The sequence below is a fragment of the Eleutherodactylus coqui genome, chromosome 6, assembly GCF_035609145.1.
Source record: "Eleutherodactylus coqui strain aEleCoq1 chromosome 6, aEleCoq1.hap1, whole genome shotgun sequence".
NCBI classification, from domain to species: Eukaryota; Metazoa; Chordata; class Amphibia; order Anura; family Eleutherodactylidae; genus Eleutherodactylus; species Eleutherodactylus coqui.
Genome location: NC_089842.1, coordinates 242,387,565 through 242,403,406, shown reverse-complemented (window position 1 = coordinate 242,403,406; position 15,842 = coordinate 242,387,565). Strand labels below are relative to the sequence as shown.

The window sequence follows — 15,842 nt, the reverse complement described above, 5'->3', positions numbered from 1 at the left end:
ATACGCTGATATTGGTATATTGTATACGTTGATATTGGTATATTGTATACGCTGATATTGGTATATTGTATACGCTGATATTGGTATATTGTATACGCTGATATTGGTATATTGTATACGCTGATATTGGTATATTGTATACGCTGATATTGGTATATTGTATACGCTGATATTGGTATATTGTATACGCTGATATTGGTATGGCCAGGACTAAAAGCAAGATATCCTTAAAAATTAAAGCATCATTCGTATTTGTAAGTTCTAAAACTTCTAGATTTACTTTTAAAGAAGATTTGTTTTCTGAACTTAAAACCGAGGAACAGCATACATTTGGTATGGATAGGGTCTGGAAGCATTGGTGTTGGGCTCTGGTCTTATGCTTAAATTCTTTCTATCTATGGTGGGCTTCAAGGTAAACCTTTGCAGTATAGTGGTTAGAAATAGGAAGAGCTCCATGCGGGCCAGGCCTTCTCCCATGCACATGCGTTTGCCTAAGGAGACAAAATGAGGATATACGATAAAAACAAGTCAAGCTAAGCGTAATGGGGATGCCTGGTTAGACAATTACCAATTTCTTTTAATCAATTCTGATTTACTAGAGCAAGAGATCCCATGTTTAGTACCCCTACATATGACAGATTCCAATGGGCACAATGCTCATACTCCGTATTTAGCAATGACTCATTAATAAAACTTGAGGCCATATCTAAGGCTGCATTCAGATGAATGTATATCGGCTCGGCTTTCACGCCGAGCCGATATAGGTCGTCCTCGTGTGCAGGGGGGGGGGGAGGATGGAAGAGCCAGGAGCAGGAACTGAGCTCCCGCCCCCTCTCTGCCTCCTCTCTGTCCCTCTGCACTATTTCCAATGGGGAGAGGTGGAACAGCGGCGGGGCTAATTCTCAGAACTTAGCCCCGCCCCGTACCGCCTCTCCCCATTGTAGAGAGGAGGCGGGAGCTCAGTTCCTGCTCCTGGCTCTTCCATCCTCCCCCCCCCCCCTGCACACAAGGAGAAGGTATATCGGCTCGGCGTGAAAACCGAGCCGATATACATTCATCTGAATGCAGCCTCAAAGTGATTTATGTGATAGCTGTAAGTTTTATTAATATAATATGTATGTGTGCTGACAAGCTAAGACTGGATACTATTGTCGTGGTTTGCTTGTTCCTACATCCCTCCTAGATCCACTAACCTCAACAGGTAATCAAAATATTTCCATACAACAAACCTGGAGAAGCTCACATTCAGCCATAATTTGCAGATAATCTTTGCTAGTTGGCTATGAACTACAGTATAATCAAGTAGTAATAAATTTTGTAATTAAAGAATTTTCTTACCCACAGAGAATGGCATAAATGCATCACTTTTCTTAAAGGAGATGTCCCGAGGCAGCAAGTGGGGGTATACACTTCTGTATGGCCATAATAATGCACTTTGTAATGTACATTGTGCATTAATTATGAGCCATACAGAAGTTATAAAAAGTTTTATACTTACCTGCTCCGTTGCTAGCGTCCTCGTCTCCATGGAGCCGACTAATTTTTGGCCTCCGATGGCCAAATTAGCCGCGCTTGCGCAGTCCGGGTCTTCTGCAGTCTTCTATGGGGCTCCGTGTAGCTCCGTGTAGCTCCGCCCCGTCACGTGCCGATTCCAGCCAATCAGGAGGCTGGAATCGGCAGTGGACCGCACAGAAGAGCTGCGGTCCACGGAGGAAGAGGCCATCTTCAGCGGTGAGTAGAGAAGTCACCGGAGCGCGGGGATTAAGGTAAGCGCTCCGGTGAGCTTTCTTTACCTCCCTGCATCGGGGTTGTCTCGCGCCGAACGGGGGGGGGGTTGAAAAAAAAAAAAACCCGTTTCGGCGCGGGACAACCCCTTTAAAGCAACCCTTCTCATTAAGAAAGTTTCCAGGATTAAACTCATTTGGGTTCTTGAATTGTTTGGGGTCTTTCAGAACAGAAGTCAGGACTGGAAACACCAAGCTTCCCTGTAAGTAAACATATAAAATATGTAGATGTAGAAAATGCTACTTCAAATGTAGTTCTTGTTAATATTTGATAGGAAGTAAATCAAAACAGTGTTGAGTTGCCCTAACCCAATGTCCCAAGTCGGCTCTTATTAAGAAGCTTAAAAGACAATTATGTGATGAGCCAAGAGTCAAAAAGTTGCTAAAATGTATCCTTCTGTACCTTTGGAATGTGATATCCTCTAAAGGTTGTGTCCTTGCTGATAGAATGGGGCACACCCATAGGGACGATATCAGCGAATCTCTGGATCTCATGGATTACAGCTTCTGTATACGGCATTCTGCTCTTGTCTTCTATTGATGGACACCGATCTCTACCTATTACATTGTCAATCTCTTTGTGGATCTTTTCTGAAATGATCATGAACATATTAAGGCTGGAAGATTGTTTTAAATAATCTGAGGTGTTATTTACAAATGTAAAAACAATGCAGTGTACTTGTTACCTTGTATTTCGGGATATTTCAAAAGTATAAGAAAGCCATATCTCAATGTCATACTTGAAGTTTCTGTCCCAGCAAAGAACAAGTCTAATATTGTTCCCTGTAGGTTTTCCTCATGAAATTGTGTCCCCACATTTTTTTTTTCCTGAAAAATTGGAAGTTGCCTTTATTTTAATTATCAAAATTGTAAAAAACCTATGCAAACTTTAGATATGAAATAGCAGTTAAAGGGGTTGTCCCGCGCCGAAACGGTTTTTTTTTTTTTTTTAACCCCCCCCCCCCCTCCCCCGTTCGGCGCGAGACGACCCCGATGCAGGGGTTAAAAAAACAAACCGCTCAGCGCTTACCTGAATCCCGGCGGTCCGGCGTCTTCATACTTACCTGCTGAAGATGGCCGCCGGGGTCTGCTCCCTCCGTGGACCGCAGCTCTTCTGTGCGGTCCATTGCCGATTCCAGCCTCCTGATTGGCTGGAATCGGCACGTGACGGGGCGGAGCTACACGGAGCCGGCATTCTGCACGAGCGGCTCCATTGAAGAGAGCAGAAGACCCGGACTGCGCAAGCGCGGCTAATTTGGCCATCGGAGGGCGAAAATTAGTCGGCTCCATGGGAACGAGGACGCCAGCAACGGAGCAGGTAAGTATAAAACTTTTTATAACTTCTGTATGGCTCATAATTAATGCACAATGTACATTACAAAGTGCATTAATATGGCCATACAGAAGTGTATAGACCCACTTGCTGCCGCGGGACAACCCCTTTAACACAAGTGTAACCAATAGACTGATTATTTTCAAAGCAAGTCACATTTTGGCTGCTATAGACCATCCCAACATATGTCACTCACAAAGGCCTGAGAATCTAAGAGTTTCTACAAACCCACCTCTTCCATCCTTATGAGGAAGCAATCGATGAAGTCTCGAGGGCAGTTCTCATCCAGGGTGGCTCGGTGTCTGTTCATCACTTCCTTAATAAATTGTTTCATTTTGTCAGTAGCTTTAAAGATCTTCTGGTGAGGACCAGGCATGTAGGGCATTATGCTTGGAAATATATTAAGAAGCTAATGAAAAATAATAGAAAAACATAGCATTAATAATTAATTTAATATCCATTTGTTGGTTGCGTGTTATATTTTTACAAAGATACTAAAGTGAACCCTTGGAATTACTTGGATTTCTGCATTGTTCTCATTGTTATCCGACTCATAATTATAGACAAGCGCAATCTAAGGAAACTAATACCATGCAACATGCAACAAATGGCAGGGATCGGCACAAAGCGATGAAGCATAAAATCCTCCGGTTTATTGAAGAATAGATAAACACATGTGGTCAGACAAGGCGCAAGTGTTATATGTTTCACATTACCTCCTTTGTCATAGCCTATCCTCACAAACCCTCCCCCTTTTTAAATTGTGCACCTGGTACAAGTCACGTAATAAAAAATATACCAATCATGAAAATCAGAAGTATAACAAATAAATAATCCTAAAAACATACAAAAGGGTTTCACACTACCACTGGGGCAGATCCTATATTTTCTCGACCATGAGCAATCCCATCAGTGAAAAGGAAACCATTGAACTCCTATATCGATCAGTGGCTTAGATTTGTCCCGCCATACTGCTATGATTATCACAGCTGTATAAGGGGAGAAAAACAGCTTATGTGTTTAAGCCCTAAGGCCTTACTCAATGACTATTAAGTTCTAGAGATGAGCGAACGTACTCGTCCGAGCTTGATACTCGTTCGAGTATTAGCGTGTTCGAGATGCTCGTTACTCGTGACGAGTACCACGCGATGTTCGAGTTACTTTCACTTTCATCTCTGAGACGTTAGCGCGCTTTTCTGGCCAATAGAAAGACAGGGAAGGCATTACAACTTCCCCCTGCGACGTTCAAGCCCTATACCACCCCCCTGCAGTGAGTGGCTGGCGAGATCAGGTGTCACCCGAGTATAAAAATCGGCCCCTCCCGCGGCTCGCCACAGATGCATTCTGACAGAGATCGGGGACAGTGCTGCTGGTGCCGGAGCTGCTATAGGGAGAGCGTTAGGAGTATTTTAGGCTTCAAGAACCCCAACGGTCCTTCTTAGGGCCACATCTAACCGTGTGCAGTAGTGTGGAGGCTGCTTTTTGCAGTGTTGCACATTTTTTTTTTTTTTGTATATCGGCCGTGCAGAGCATTGCGCCCTGCAGTAATTATACATAGTCCAGCGCCAGTAGTGGTGGTGAGGCAGGGACAGAAGACATATTTAGTGTATATAGGCAGTGGGCCTTTCCAAAAACATTTTGGGGGAAAAATCTATTTGGGCTGCCTGTGACTGTCCTCAGTGTTCTGGGTCTGTGCTGGGTGTAGTTGTCCTAATTCATACGCAGCCAGCTAAGTGTTACAGCAGGCTTGCGCAAAATTATTTCCTGGCGTTCCGTAAGCGAAGTCAGCCTCCAACCACAGGCCAATAAGCGGCACATTTAATTACAGCGTTCTGTTTCTGCACTACTGGTAATACACCATGCTGAGGGGTAGGGGTAGGCCTAGAGGACGTGGACGCGGGCGAGGACGCGGAGGCCCAAGTTAGGGTGTAGGCACAGGCCAAGCTCCTGATCCAGGTGTATCACAGCCGACTGCTGCGGGATTAGGAGAGAGGCACGTTTCTGGTGTCCCCACATTCATCTCACAATTAATGGGTCCACGCGGTAGACCTTTATTAGAAAATGAGCAGTGTGAGCAGGTCCTGTCGTGGATGGCAGAAAGTGCATCCAGCAATCTATCGAACACCCAGAGTTCTACGCCGTCCACTGCTGCAACTCTGAATCCTCTGGCTGCTGCTCCTCCTTCCTCCCAGCCTCCTCACTCCATTACAATGACACATTCTGAGGAACAGGCAGACTCCCAGGAACTGTTCCCGGGCCCCTGCCCAGAATGGGCAGCAAGGGTTCCAAATCCTCTCCCACTGGAGGAGTTTGTCGTGACCGATGCCCAACCTTTGGAAAGTTCCCAGGTTCCGGGGGATGAGGCTGGGGACTTCCGGCAACTGTCTAAAGCCCTTTCAGTGGGTGAGGAGGACGATGACGATGAGACACAGTTGTCTATCAGTGAGGTAGTAGTAAGGGCAGTAAGTCCGAGGGAGGAGCGCACAGAAGATTCGGAGGAAGAGCAGCAGGACAATGAGATGACTGACCCCACCTGGTTTGCTACGCCTACTGAGGACAGGTCTTCAGAGGGGGAGGCAAGGGCAGCAGCAGAACAGGTTGCAAGAGGCAGTGCGGTGTCCAGGGGTAGAGGCAGGGCCAGACCGAATAATCTACCAACTGTTTCCCAAAGCGCCCCCTCGCGCCATGCCACCCTGCAGAGGCCGAGGTGCTCAAAGGTCTGGCAGTTTTTCACTGAGAGTGCAGACGACCGACGAACAGTGGTGTGCAACCTGTGTCACGCCAAGATCAGCCGGGGAGCTACCACCACCAGCCTCACCACCACCAGCATGCGCAGACATATGATGGCCAAGCACCCCACAAGGTGGGACGAAGGCCGTTCACCGCCTCCGGTTTGCACCGCTGCCTCTCCCCCTGTGCCCCAACCTGCCACTGAGATCCAACCCCCCTCTCAGGGCACAGGCACTACCGTCTCCCAGCCTGCACCCACACCCTCACCTCCGCTGTCCTCGGCCCCATCCACCAATGTCTGTCAGCGCACCGTCCAGCCGTCGCTAGCGCAAGTGTTGGAGCGCAAGCGCAAGTACGCCGCCACGCACCCGCACGCTCAAGCGTTAAACGTGCACATTGCCAAATTTATCAGCCTGGAGATGCTGCCGTATAGGGTTGTGGAAACGGAGGCTTTCAAAAGTATGATGGCGGTGGCGGCCCCTCGCTACTCAGTTCCCAGTCGCCACTACTTTTCCCGATGTGCCGTCCCAGCCCTGCACGACCACGTCTCCCGCAACATTGTACGCGCCCTCACCAACGCGGTTACTGCCACGGTCCACTTAACTACGGACACGTGGACAAGCACAGGCGGGCAGGGCCACTACATCTCCCTGACGGCACATTGGGTGAATTTAGTGGAGGCTGGGACAGAGTCAGAGCCTGGGACCGCTCACGTCCTACCCACCCCCAGAATTGCGGGCCCCAGCTCGGTGGTGGTATCTGCCGCGGTGTATGCTTCCTCCACTAAACCACCCTCCTCCTCCTCCGCAACCTCTGTCTCGCAATCAAGATGTGTCAGCAGCAGCACGTCGGCAGCAGTCGGTGTCGCGCGGCGTGGCAGCACAGCGGTGGGCAAGCGTCAGCAGGCCGTCCTGAAACTACTCAGCTTAGGAGATAAGAGGCACACGGCCCACGAACTGCTGCAGGGTCTGACAGAGCAGACCGACCGCTGGCTTTCGCCGCTGAGCCTCCAACCGGGCATGGTCGTGTGTGACAACGGCCGTAACCTGGTGGCGGCTCTGCAGCTCGGCAGCCTCACGCACGTGCCATGCCTGGCCCACGTCTTTAATTTGGTGGTTCAGCGCTTTCTGAAAAGCTACCCACGCTTGTCAGACCTGCTCGGAAAGGTGCGCCGGCTCTGCGCACATTTCCGCAAGTCCCACACGGACGCTGCCACCCTGCGCACCCTGCAACATTGGTTTCATCTGCCAGTGCACCGACTGCTGTGCGACGTGCCCACACGGTGGAACTCTACGCTCCACATGTTGGCCAGGCTCTATGAGCAGCGTAGAACTATAGTGGAATACCAACTCCAACATGGGCGGCGCAGTGGGAGTCAGCCTCCTTAATTCTTTACAGAAGAGTGGGCCTGGTTGGCAGACATCTGCCAGGTCCTTGGAAACTTTGAGGAGTCTACCCAGATGGTGAGCGGCGATGCTGCAATCATTAGCATCACCATTCCTCTGCTATGCCTCTTGAGAAGTTCCCTGCAAAGCATAAAGGCAGACGCTTTGCGCTCGGAAACAGAGGCGGGGAAAGACAGTATGTCGCTGGATAGTCAGAGCACCCTCCTGTCTATATCTCAGCGCGTTGAGGAGGAGGAGGAGGAGCATGAGGAGGATGAGGAGGAGGGGGAAGAGACAGCTTGGCCCACTGCTGAGGGTACCCATGCTGCTTGCCTGTCATCCTTTCAGCGTGTATGGCCTGAGGAGGAGGAGGAGGATCCTGAAAGTGATCTTCCAAGTGAGGACAGCCATGTGTTGCATACAGGTACCCTGGCACACATGGCTGACTTCATGTTAGGATGCCTTTCTCGTGACCCTCGCGTTACACGCATTCTGGCCACTACGGATTACTGGGTGTACACACTGCTTGACCCACGGTATAAGGAGAACCTTTCCACTCTCATACCCGAAGAGGAAAGGGGTTCGAGACTGATGCTATACCACAGGACCCTGGCGGACAAACTGATGGTAAAATTCCCATCCGACAGCGCTAGTGGGCGAAGGCGCAGTTCCGAGGGCCAGGTAGCAGGGGAGGCGCAGAGATCAGGCAGCATGTACAGCACAGGCAGGGGAACACTCTCTAAGGCGTTTGACAGCTTTCTGGCTCCCCAGCAAGACTGTGTCACCGCTCCCCAGTCACGGCTGAGTCGGCGGGAGCACTGTAAAAGGATGGTGAGGGAGTACGTAGCCGATCGCACGACCGTCCTCCGTGACGCCTCTGCCCCCTACAACTACTGGGTGTCAAAGCTGGACACGTGGCCTGAACTCGCGCTGTATGCCCTGGAGGTGCTTGCTTGTCCTGCGGCTAGCGTCTTGTCAGAGAGGGTGTTTAGTGCGGCTGGGGGAATCATCACAGATAAGCGTACCCGCCTGTCAACCGACAGTGCCGACAGGCTAACACTCATCAAGATGAACAAAGCCAGGATTTCCCCAGACTTCTCTTCTCCACCAGCGGACAGCAGCGATACGTAAGCAATACGTAGGCTGCACCCACGGATGGAAGCATTGTTCTCTATCACCATCAAAAATGGGGACCTATTAGCTTCATCAATCTGTGTATAATATTCCTCCTCCTCCTCCTGCTCCTCCTCCTGCTCCTCCTCCTGAAACCTCACATAATCACGCTGAACGGGCAATTTTTCTTAGGCCCACAAGGCTCAGTCATATAATTTTTGTAAACAATTTTTATACGGTTCAATGCTCATTAAAGCGTTGAAACTTTCACCTCAACCAATTTTTATTTTAACTGGGCTGCCTCCAGGCCTAGTTACCAATTAAGCCACATTAACCAAAGCGATTAATGGGTTTCACCTGCCCTCTTGGTTGGGCATGGGCAATTTTTCTGACGTACATTAGTACTGTTGGTACACCAATTTTTTGGGGCCCTCGCCTACAGTGTAATCCAATTAATTTTTTGCCCACCTGCATTAAAGCTGACGTTACATCAGCTGTGCTGGGCACTGCAATGGGATATATTTATGTACCGCCGGTGGGTTCCTGGCACCCACCCATGCTGTGGGTCCACAGGGAGTTGTAACTGCATGTGTCCACTTCTAAAGAACCCCAGTCTGACTGGGGCATGCAGTGTGGGCCGAAGCCCACCTGCATTTAATCGGACGTTACCTCAGCTGTGATGGGCACTGCAATGGGATACATTTATGTACAGCCGGTGGGTTCCAGGGAGCCACCCATGCTGTGGGTGCACACGGAATTCCCATTGCGGAGTTGTACCTGCCTGTGACTATTTATAAAAAAACGCGGTCTGACTGGGGCATGCAGACACCTTGACAGAATGAATAGTGTGTGGCACATAGGTTCCCCATTGCTATGCCCACGTGTGCAGCTCCTGATGGCGGTGGCACAGGATTATATTTCTCATTGCTTCTGTACAGCATTGTGGGCTATCGCCCCGCCCCTTTTAAAGAGGGTCGATGCCTAGCCGTGCCAACCCTCTGCAGTGTGTGCCTGCGGTTCCTCCTCATGGCAGACACACTTATAAATAGACATGAGGGTGGTGTGGCATGAGGGCAGCTGAAGGCTGCGCAGGGACACTTTGGTGTGCGCTGTGGACACTGGGTCGTGCAGGGGGGAGGGGGGTTGGGCAGCATGTAACCCAGGAGAAGTGGCAGCGGAGTGTCATGCAGGCAGTGATTGTGCTTTGTTGGAGGTAGTGTGGTGCTTAGCTAAGGTATGCCATGCTAATGAGGGCTTTTCAGAAGTAAAAGTTGTTGGGAGGGGGGGGGGGCACTCTTGCCGGTATTGTGGCTTAATAGTGGGACCTGTGAACTTGAGATGCAGCCCAACATGTAGCCCCTCGCCTGCCCTATCCGTTTCTGTGTCGTTCCCATCACTTTCTTGAATTGCCCAGATTTTCACAAATGAAAACCTTAGCGAGCATCGGCGAAATACAAAAATGCTCGAGTCACCCATTGACTTCAATGGGGTTCGTTACTCGAAACGAACCCTCGAGCATCGCGAAAAGTTCGTCCCGAGTAACGAGCACCCGAGCATTTTGGTGCTCGCTCATCTCTATTAAGTTCCAGTCTTGTGACAAAGCTATGAATATTTCTGCTGTGAGCCAAGGTCCCAGGTATTCTCTATACTTGTCCATTGCTTTACTCCCCATGCGGGAGGGTTGGTACCTACATCTGGACATCTCTAATGTACACTAGGCAGTGGTCAGAATTAGTCATAGGTAATGAACCCTTTTAATTTTTGTAAATGTATGTTATTTGCATTGCCCTTAAGCCTATTTTACACATTATGTAATATTTACCTGCCCTGAACGGCTGCTGAACAGCTGGATAATATCGTTCATATATGACAAGAGCGTCAAGAATTTCTGGTCTTCATAGTCAAATCTTTCTCCAAACACAACGGAGCAAATGACATTGGAAACAGCGCGTCGTAATATATATTCGGGATTGATTGGAGTGTCTGTTATTATAAAAGATAAGTGGTCAGTCAGGGACTCAAATGGAACTTTTTAGGCCCTATATGCGGCTCATGCCGCTAGTTCCAGGGCTGGTATTCCTATAATCACCAGCCTCCCTGTTTCAGTGCTGTCAGCCTGCAAACCCACCACTCGTCGTACAGAACAGATTCATTGGAACAAGGGGGCAAGTGAATATATAATACTTCCTCTTATGTCCTATGAGCTCAGAAACTTTTTGTACCTGATGGATGCTCTTAATAATGACAATGACAAAAAAATACTTTTGACCCTGGTGAAGATTACTCCATAGTGGGACTGCAGAAGTTTAAAGTATGGTGAGCTCACTAAAGCAGCCCATACATATCCTGACATCACATTCCCCCATTGATTTAAGGAGATCAGCCATTGTTGTAATGTGTATGAATGTAACCCGATAGTCTCCCAATTGTAGACATTGGGGGAAGGAAGCATCAGGCATGTTGGATTTTGAAATGCACTTTGCTTAGTTCTTCCAGGCAGAGCATGTATGTTCATGGGGAAATCTGGATAGATGTTGGGGAATGTGGATGGCCAGCCAGGGAGAATGGCACACAGATTTTTTAAGCTCCACCCACCTTTTTTAAACTCCACCCACCTTTGTCCTTCAAAAATTTCTCAGCCAGACATCGGGCTTCTTCTTGGATTCTTTCTTCAATGCTTCTCTTTCCCATTCCAAAATTCCTCAAAGTTGTCAGAGAAAACCGACGAAGGGTTTTCCATCTTTCCCCATTGCTTGCAATGACCCCTGCAAGTTCAAGCATGCGGGATAAAGACTAAAGAAACATCAGTGATTTTCTACAAAAAACAGCGCCACACTAATCTGTAGGTTGTATGTGGCATTTCAGCTCAGTCCCATTCACCTATCTAAGTAGCCATACCAGACACAACCATGAATATGAGTGTCACTGCTTCTGGTAGATGTCAGCCATGCTTTTGTAATGCTGGACAAACCCTTTAAATAACTTCCAACTTTAGTATGTCCAATATTGCAGGATGTAGACTCCCTTTATATTCCTGCAACTTCTCGTTAAGCAGGGACTCTAGACTTGCTAATCAATTGGGCCTATACTCATTTTACTGACCCTCCTGGCAGTATGTTGGGTCTACTTCCTTGAACTCACCCCCAGCAGGAGGTGAGCGCCTTCCACATGGAATGAAAAGTGCTAAATGAAATTATGCTGGCTGCAGTTAGAGACGAGCTAGCCACACTACACAAAGGGCACACCACTTTCTACATGGTTTATTACAGAGCAGCCTATCAGACTAGTACCCTGTTTCCTGAAAATAATACCTACCCCAAAAATAAGACCTAGGATAATTTTCCAGTATTTTTGAGGATGCTTTAACTATAAGCCCTACTCCAAATTTAAGCCCTAGTTACAGTTAATAAAAATAAAGTTAATGTGAATAGTGTCCAGGCAGCTATACATGTAAAAAAGTATAATCTTTTAGAGCAAAATTTAATATAAGGCACTGTCTTATTTTGGGGGAAACACGGTAGTAGTCCAGCAACACAACCTAGTATCCAGCTCTGGTACAGCGCCACCACTGCTTACACTAGAGAAACTGTGCTGCTTGCCCAGAGGATAGGAGGATCATGATGGCAGCACCGTTCATCTCCCAAGGGAAATACATCTCCAGTAGTTATAATACACTATTTTATAACGTACTTGTCAATGGTATGTAAACAAAGAAATGCCGTATACCCAAAACTTACTAAAATTAAGAAAAAAAGTGTCTTTTTTTTTCTTCCAGAAACAGTGCCACTCCTTGAGCTGCGTCTAGTATTGCAGAACAACCCATTCAGATAAATGGAAATAAGCTGCAAATACCAAATATAGACTATGGACAGGGGTGTGCTATTATTGGGGAAAAAAGCAGACCCTTTTTTCAGGCAGCCCCTTCATGTACTGAACTTCATTTATAAAGGAAGTTTGCATGCTAGGAAATGAAGTTCTGAGCTACTACGATGCAACCGGGAACACGTATTGCACAAGGACTAACCTGAGAGCCTCTGCAATAATGCCAAATCCTTGAAACTGATATCTGTGTTATATAAACCATGAGAAGAAAACTATTTCACAACATCAACAAGAATATAAAGTCATTCTAGTAATCCCCACCCCCACTTTACCGTTATTATAGATACCACTAGACATTCATTGCCTGCGTGCAGCATTATATGCAACCGTAACATCATAGAAAAGTATCAATTTGTTGCTATTTTATTCAAGTGTCTTACCAAAATCCTTATTAAAAATCTCTCCTGCTCCTGTGTCCCCCCTATCACTAAATGCATCGCTGCAGTCCACCAGCGCTTCCTTCACAGCGTCATACCCAATCAGCACGATGGCCCGAAGGTTTGCTATGTAGATGGTATAGACGGGTCCATATGTTTTACTCAACTGCAGAGACAGAGAAAACATGATAAAGACATATGTAACACTAATGGGGTGTTTTCACACAGAGGTTCTGTTGATGCAGTTTTGTGAGCCAATGCCATGGGCTTACGTATAGGGGTGTAGAGGGTTCAGTTCCACTTGGGCCCAGGAACCCTAGGGGGTCCATAAAGTCTGTCTTCCCCATATCGCAAACCAAAACTATCAATGAAGCTTTATAGTTTGGGGGCCCAGTTCCAGATTTTGCACTGGGGCCCCGCAGCTTCAAGTTACGCCTCTAGCAAAGGCCAAACGTGGATCCAGCAGGAGGGAGAAGTATTAGTCCTTCTTTCATGAATTTCTCATTCCCTTTGGATTCACTTTTGGTTTTGATTCAAAAAGTATCACAAAAATATGGGCCTATAACCCTTTCCAATCCACTGTCTGACGTCTAAAGACATTATGATTTAAGGCTGAACAGCTCCGATATTGGAAGACGTCCATCAGGGTTCTCTTACTGTATATTGCCAGCCTCTCTGCTGTCGGAGCCTATCCAATGTGTCACCTCATGCAGTACTGGCTTTAGCCAGCAGATAGTGCCGTTGTATAAGGTAGAAAAAGAGTAAGCCCCCTAGGAAAACCAGGATACAAATTGGATTGGAAAGGGTTAAAAAAAACTGTGTGAAAGTACCCTCAGGCTGGTTTCATAGAAGCACATGTTGTGTTTGAGAGGAGACAACAATGTGAACATAACTCTTCCTGAGTATTTTTTAATACTTCAGATACTCTGTAGAGGTGCTGCCGGAATATTGAGTGCTAGTCTCTGTGTTCTCCTACATATTGCAGCTGATTATCTGGACACCCAATAAGTCAGTTTATAGTCTGGGGAACCTTCAAGACCACCTAACACAATCATACTGTTCTAGTTAGACAACCCCATTCATTGTTCACAGTGAAGACTATAGTTAAACACATTTTATATATTACAATATTAGGCCTTAGTCAGACGGGCGTTTTTTCGCGCGATTTGCGCATGCGCATGCGTCCAGCGATTTTATAAAACCATTGCTTTGCAATGGTATCGGACACATGAGCGCTTTTTATGCCCTCGTCCGATAAATTATAGAACAGAAATCGCAGATCACACCTATCTGCGATTCCTGTTCTCTTCTCTATATGCGCTCAATGGGGCCGGCGGCAGCAGCGCCGACCCCTTTGAGAACATATAGAAGACAAATCATTCTTCTCTGCCACAGCTGTAACAGCTGTGGCAGAGAAGAACGATGTTTGCCTATTGAATTCAATGGAGCCGGCAATACAGCCGCTCCATTGAAAGCAATGGGCTGCCGGCGTGCGCGGGGTGAATTGTCGGGAAGGGCTTAAATATATAAGCCCTTCCCTCCAATTTATCCAGAAATGTGTAAAAATAAAAAAAATATATATACTCACCTTGTCCCGGCAGACGGAGTTCAGCCGCGGCCGGCAGTTCTCCTGAACTGCTCTCTGTAGTATTCAGCAGCCGGGGATTTAAAATCCCCGCCTACTAAATGAGCTGCCTCTGATTGGTAACAGCCTGACCAATCAGAGGCAGCTCTCACTCACACCCATTCATGAATTCATGAATGGGTGTGAGTGAGAGCTGCCTCTGATTGGTCAGGCTGTGACCAATCAGAGGCAGCTCATTCTCTGAGCAGTTCAGGAGAACTGCCGGCCGGCTGCGCTGAACTCCGTCTGCCGGGACAAGGTGAGTATATATATATTTTTTATTTTTACACATTTCTGGATGAATTGCAGGGAAGGGCTTATATATTTAAGCCCTTCCCTGCAATTCATCCCGCGATCACCCGCAGCGCATTGCTTTCAATGGAGCCAGCTGTATTGCTGGCTCCATTGAATTCAATCTGCTGGACAGCTCCGGCCCGTTTCTATTGAAACGCGGCTAGGAGCAGTTGTTTCGGGCGATTTTTCGGCCCCGGTCACGCGATTTGCGGATGCGCATCTGTCATGCGATCCGCAAATTGCGGCAAAAAACGCCCGTGTGACTAAGGCCTTACATTGTAATATCCTTTGTACATAGTTTTAATATATATATACACACACCGGTATTTATATCAGTTCTACAACATATATCAACATCAAGGTATCTTCCTTCATAGGCAGGAACAATCCCATAACAAGACCGCAGTGGGGGCAACGAATTCCCTTATTTTACCCCGTAGGTTTATCAGCACAATGCAGGTTGTATTGTAACTATTTGTAACACTCTGTTTTTAGTCAATTAAGAAACAAACACAGACTGTCCTAAAACAGCCTTCATGTAATGATGGGCTTGTAGAGCAGTGGAGAATATGAACGTCCTTAAGCTTCCCTTGTCTATTATCAGATCATTTGGACTTATGACTATTTTGACAACAGATATTAGCAGAAATTGCCATTTAAGTGTCCTAATAACAATAAATAACAATGAGATTACAGGTAATACCTTAACTAACGACTGCGGCAGTTCTGAAGTGCTGATCTGAAAGATATTCCCCAATCCAGGTAGAGGTGTTGGTCCCGGGGGTAGGTTCTTCTGTTTGACCCTACCCCACCATTTAATGAGATAAATGAGGAGAGTGACTCCAGTAGCCAGGAGAAGCGTTGCAGCAATATTCAGAGCCATCCTGGTGATTACAGCTCTGACTGCACCGTGTCCCTCAGTATTTATATATGATCAGGTACAGGGCAACAATCCAACATGGAATCAGCAAGAACAGGCTTGGTGTGTTCAGAGTGCAAAGTTAAAGCTCTCTTGCCTAATACAGTATATTATAATGCAGTCGTTAGCAACTGATGGGATTAACCAGAGACAAAAAAAGCTGCTCACAATTCTTAAAAAAAAAGAAGAAAAGCCAAGCCATTTTCACCTGACTCAATCTCCTGGCACAACTATTTCACTAGCCGGGGCTGCCGTTGGTGTTCACCTTTAGCTGCAGCAGTGATGACTATGTTCTCACCCTCTCTTGTTCTCACCCGATCCTTATACTTCGGCTGTGTATCCAACCTGTTGGCAAGTTGTGCAGTCCACCACGAAATTCATATAAAAAGTTCAGCAAAAAA

General features: G+C 47.2%; 1 protein-coding gene across 1 annotated transcript; it reads right to left on the bottom strand.

The window, feature by feature from the left end:
- Positions 1 to 210: 210 nt before the first annotated feature.
- LOC136631664 (cytochrome P450 2H2-like) lies at positions 211 to 15,411 on the bottom strand. Its single transcript, XM_066605953.1, has 10 exons — positions 15,226 to 15,411; positions 12,608 to 12,770; positions 10,961 to 11,110; positions 10,168 to 10,328; positions 3,350 to 3,526; positions 2,471 to 2,612; positions 2,188 to 2,375; positions 1,872 to 1,985; positions 1,339 to 1,369; positions 211 to 491 (listed from the first exon to the last, which is right to left on the bottom strand). The coding sequence occupies exons 1-10, from the start codon at positions 15,403 to 15,405 to the stop codon at positions 307 to 309; spliced, it is 1,491 nt and encodes a 496-aa protein (XP_066462050.1). The 5' UTR covers positions 15,406 to 15,411; the 3' UTR covers positions 211 to 306.
- Positions 15,412 to 15,842: the final 431 nt, after the last annotated feature.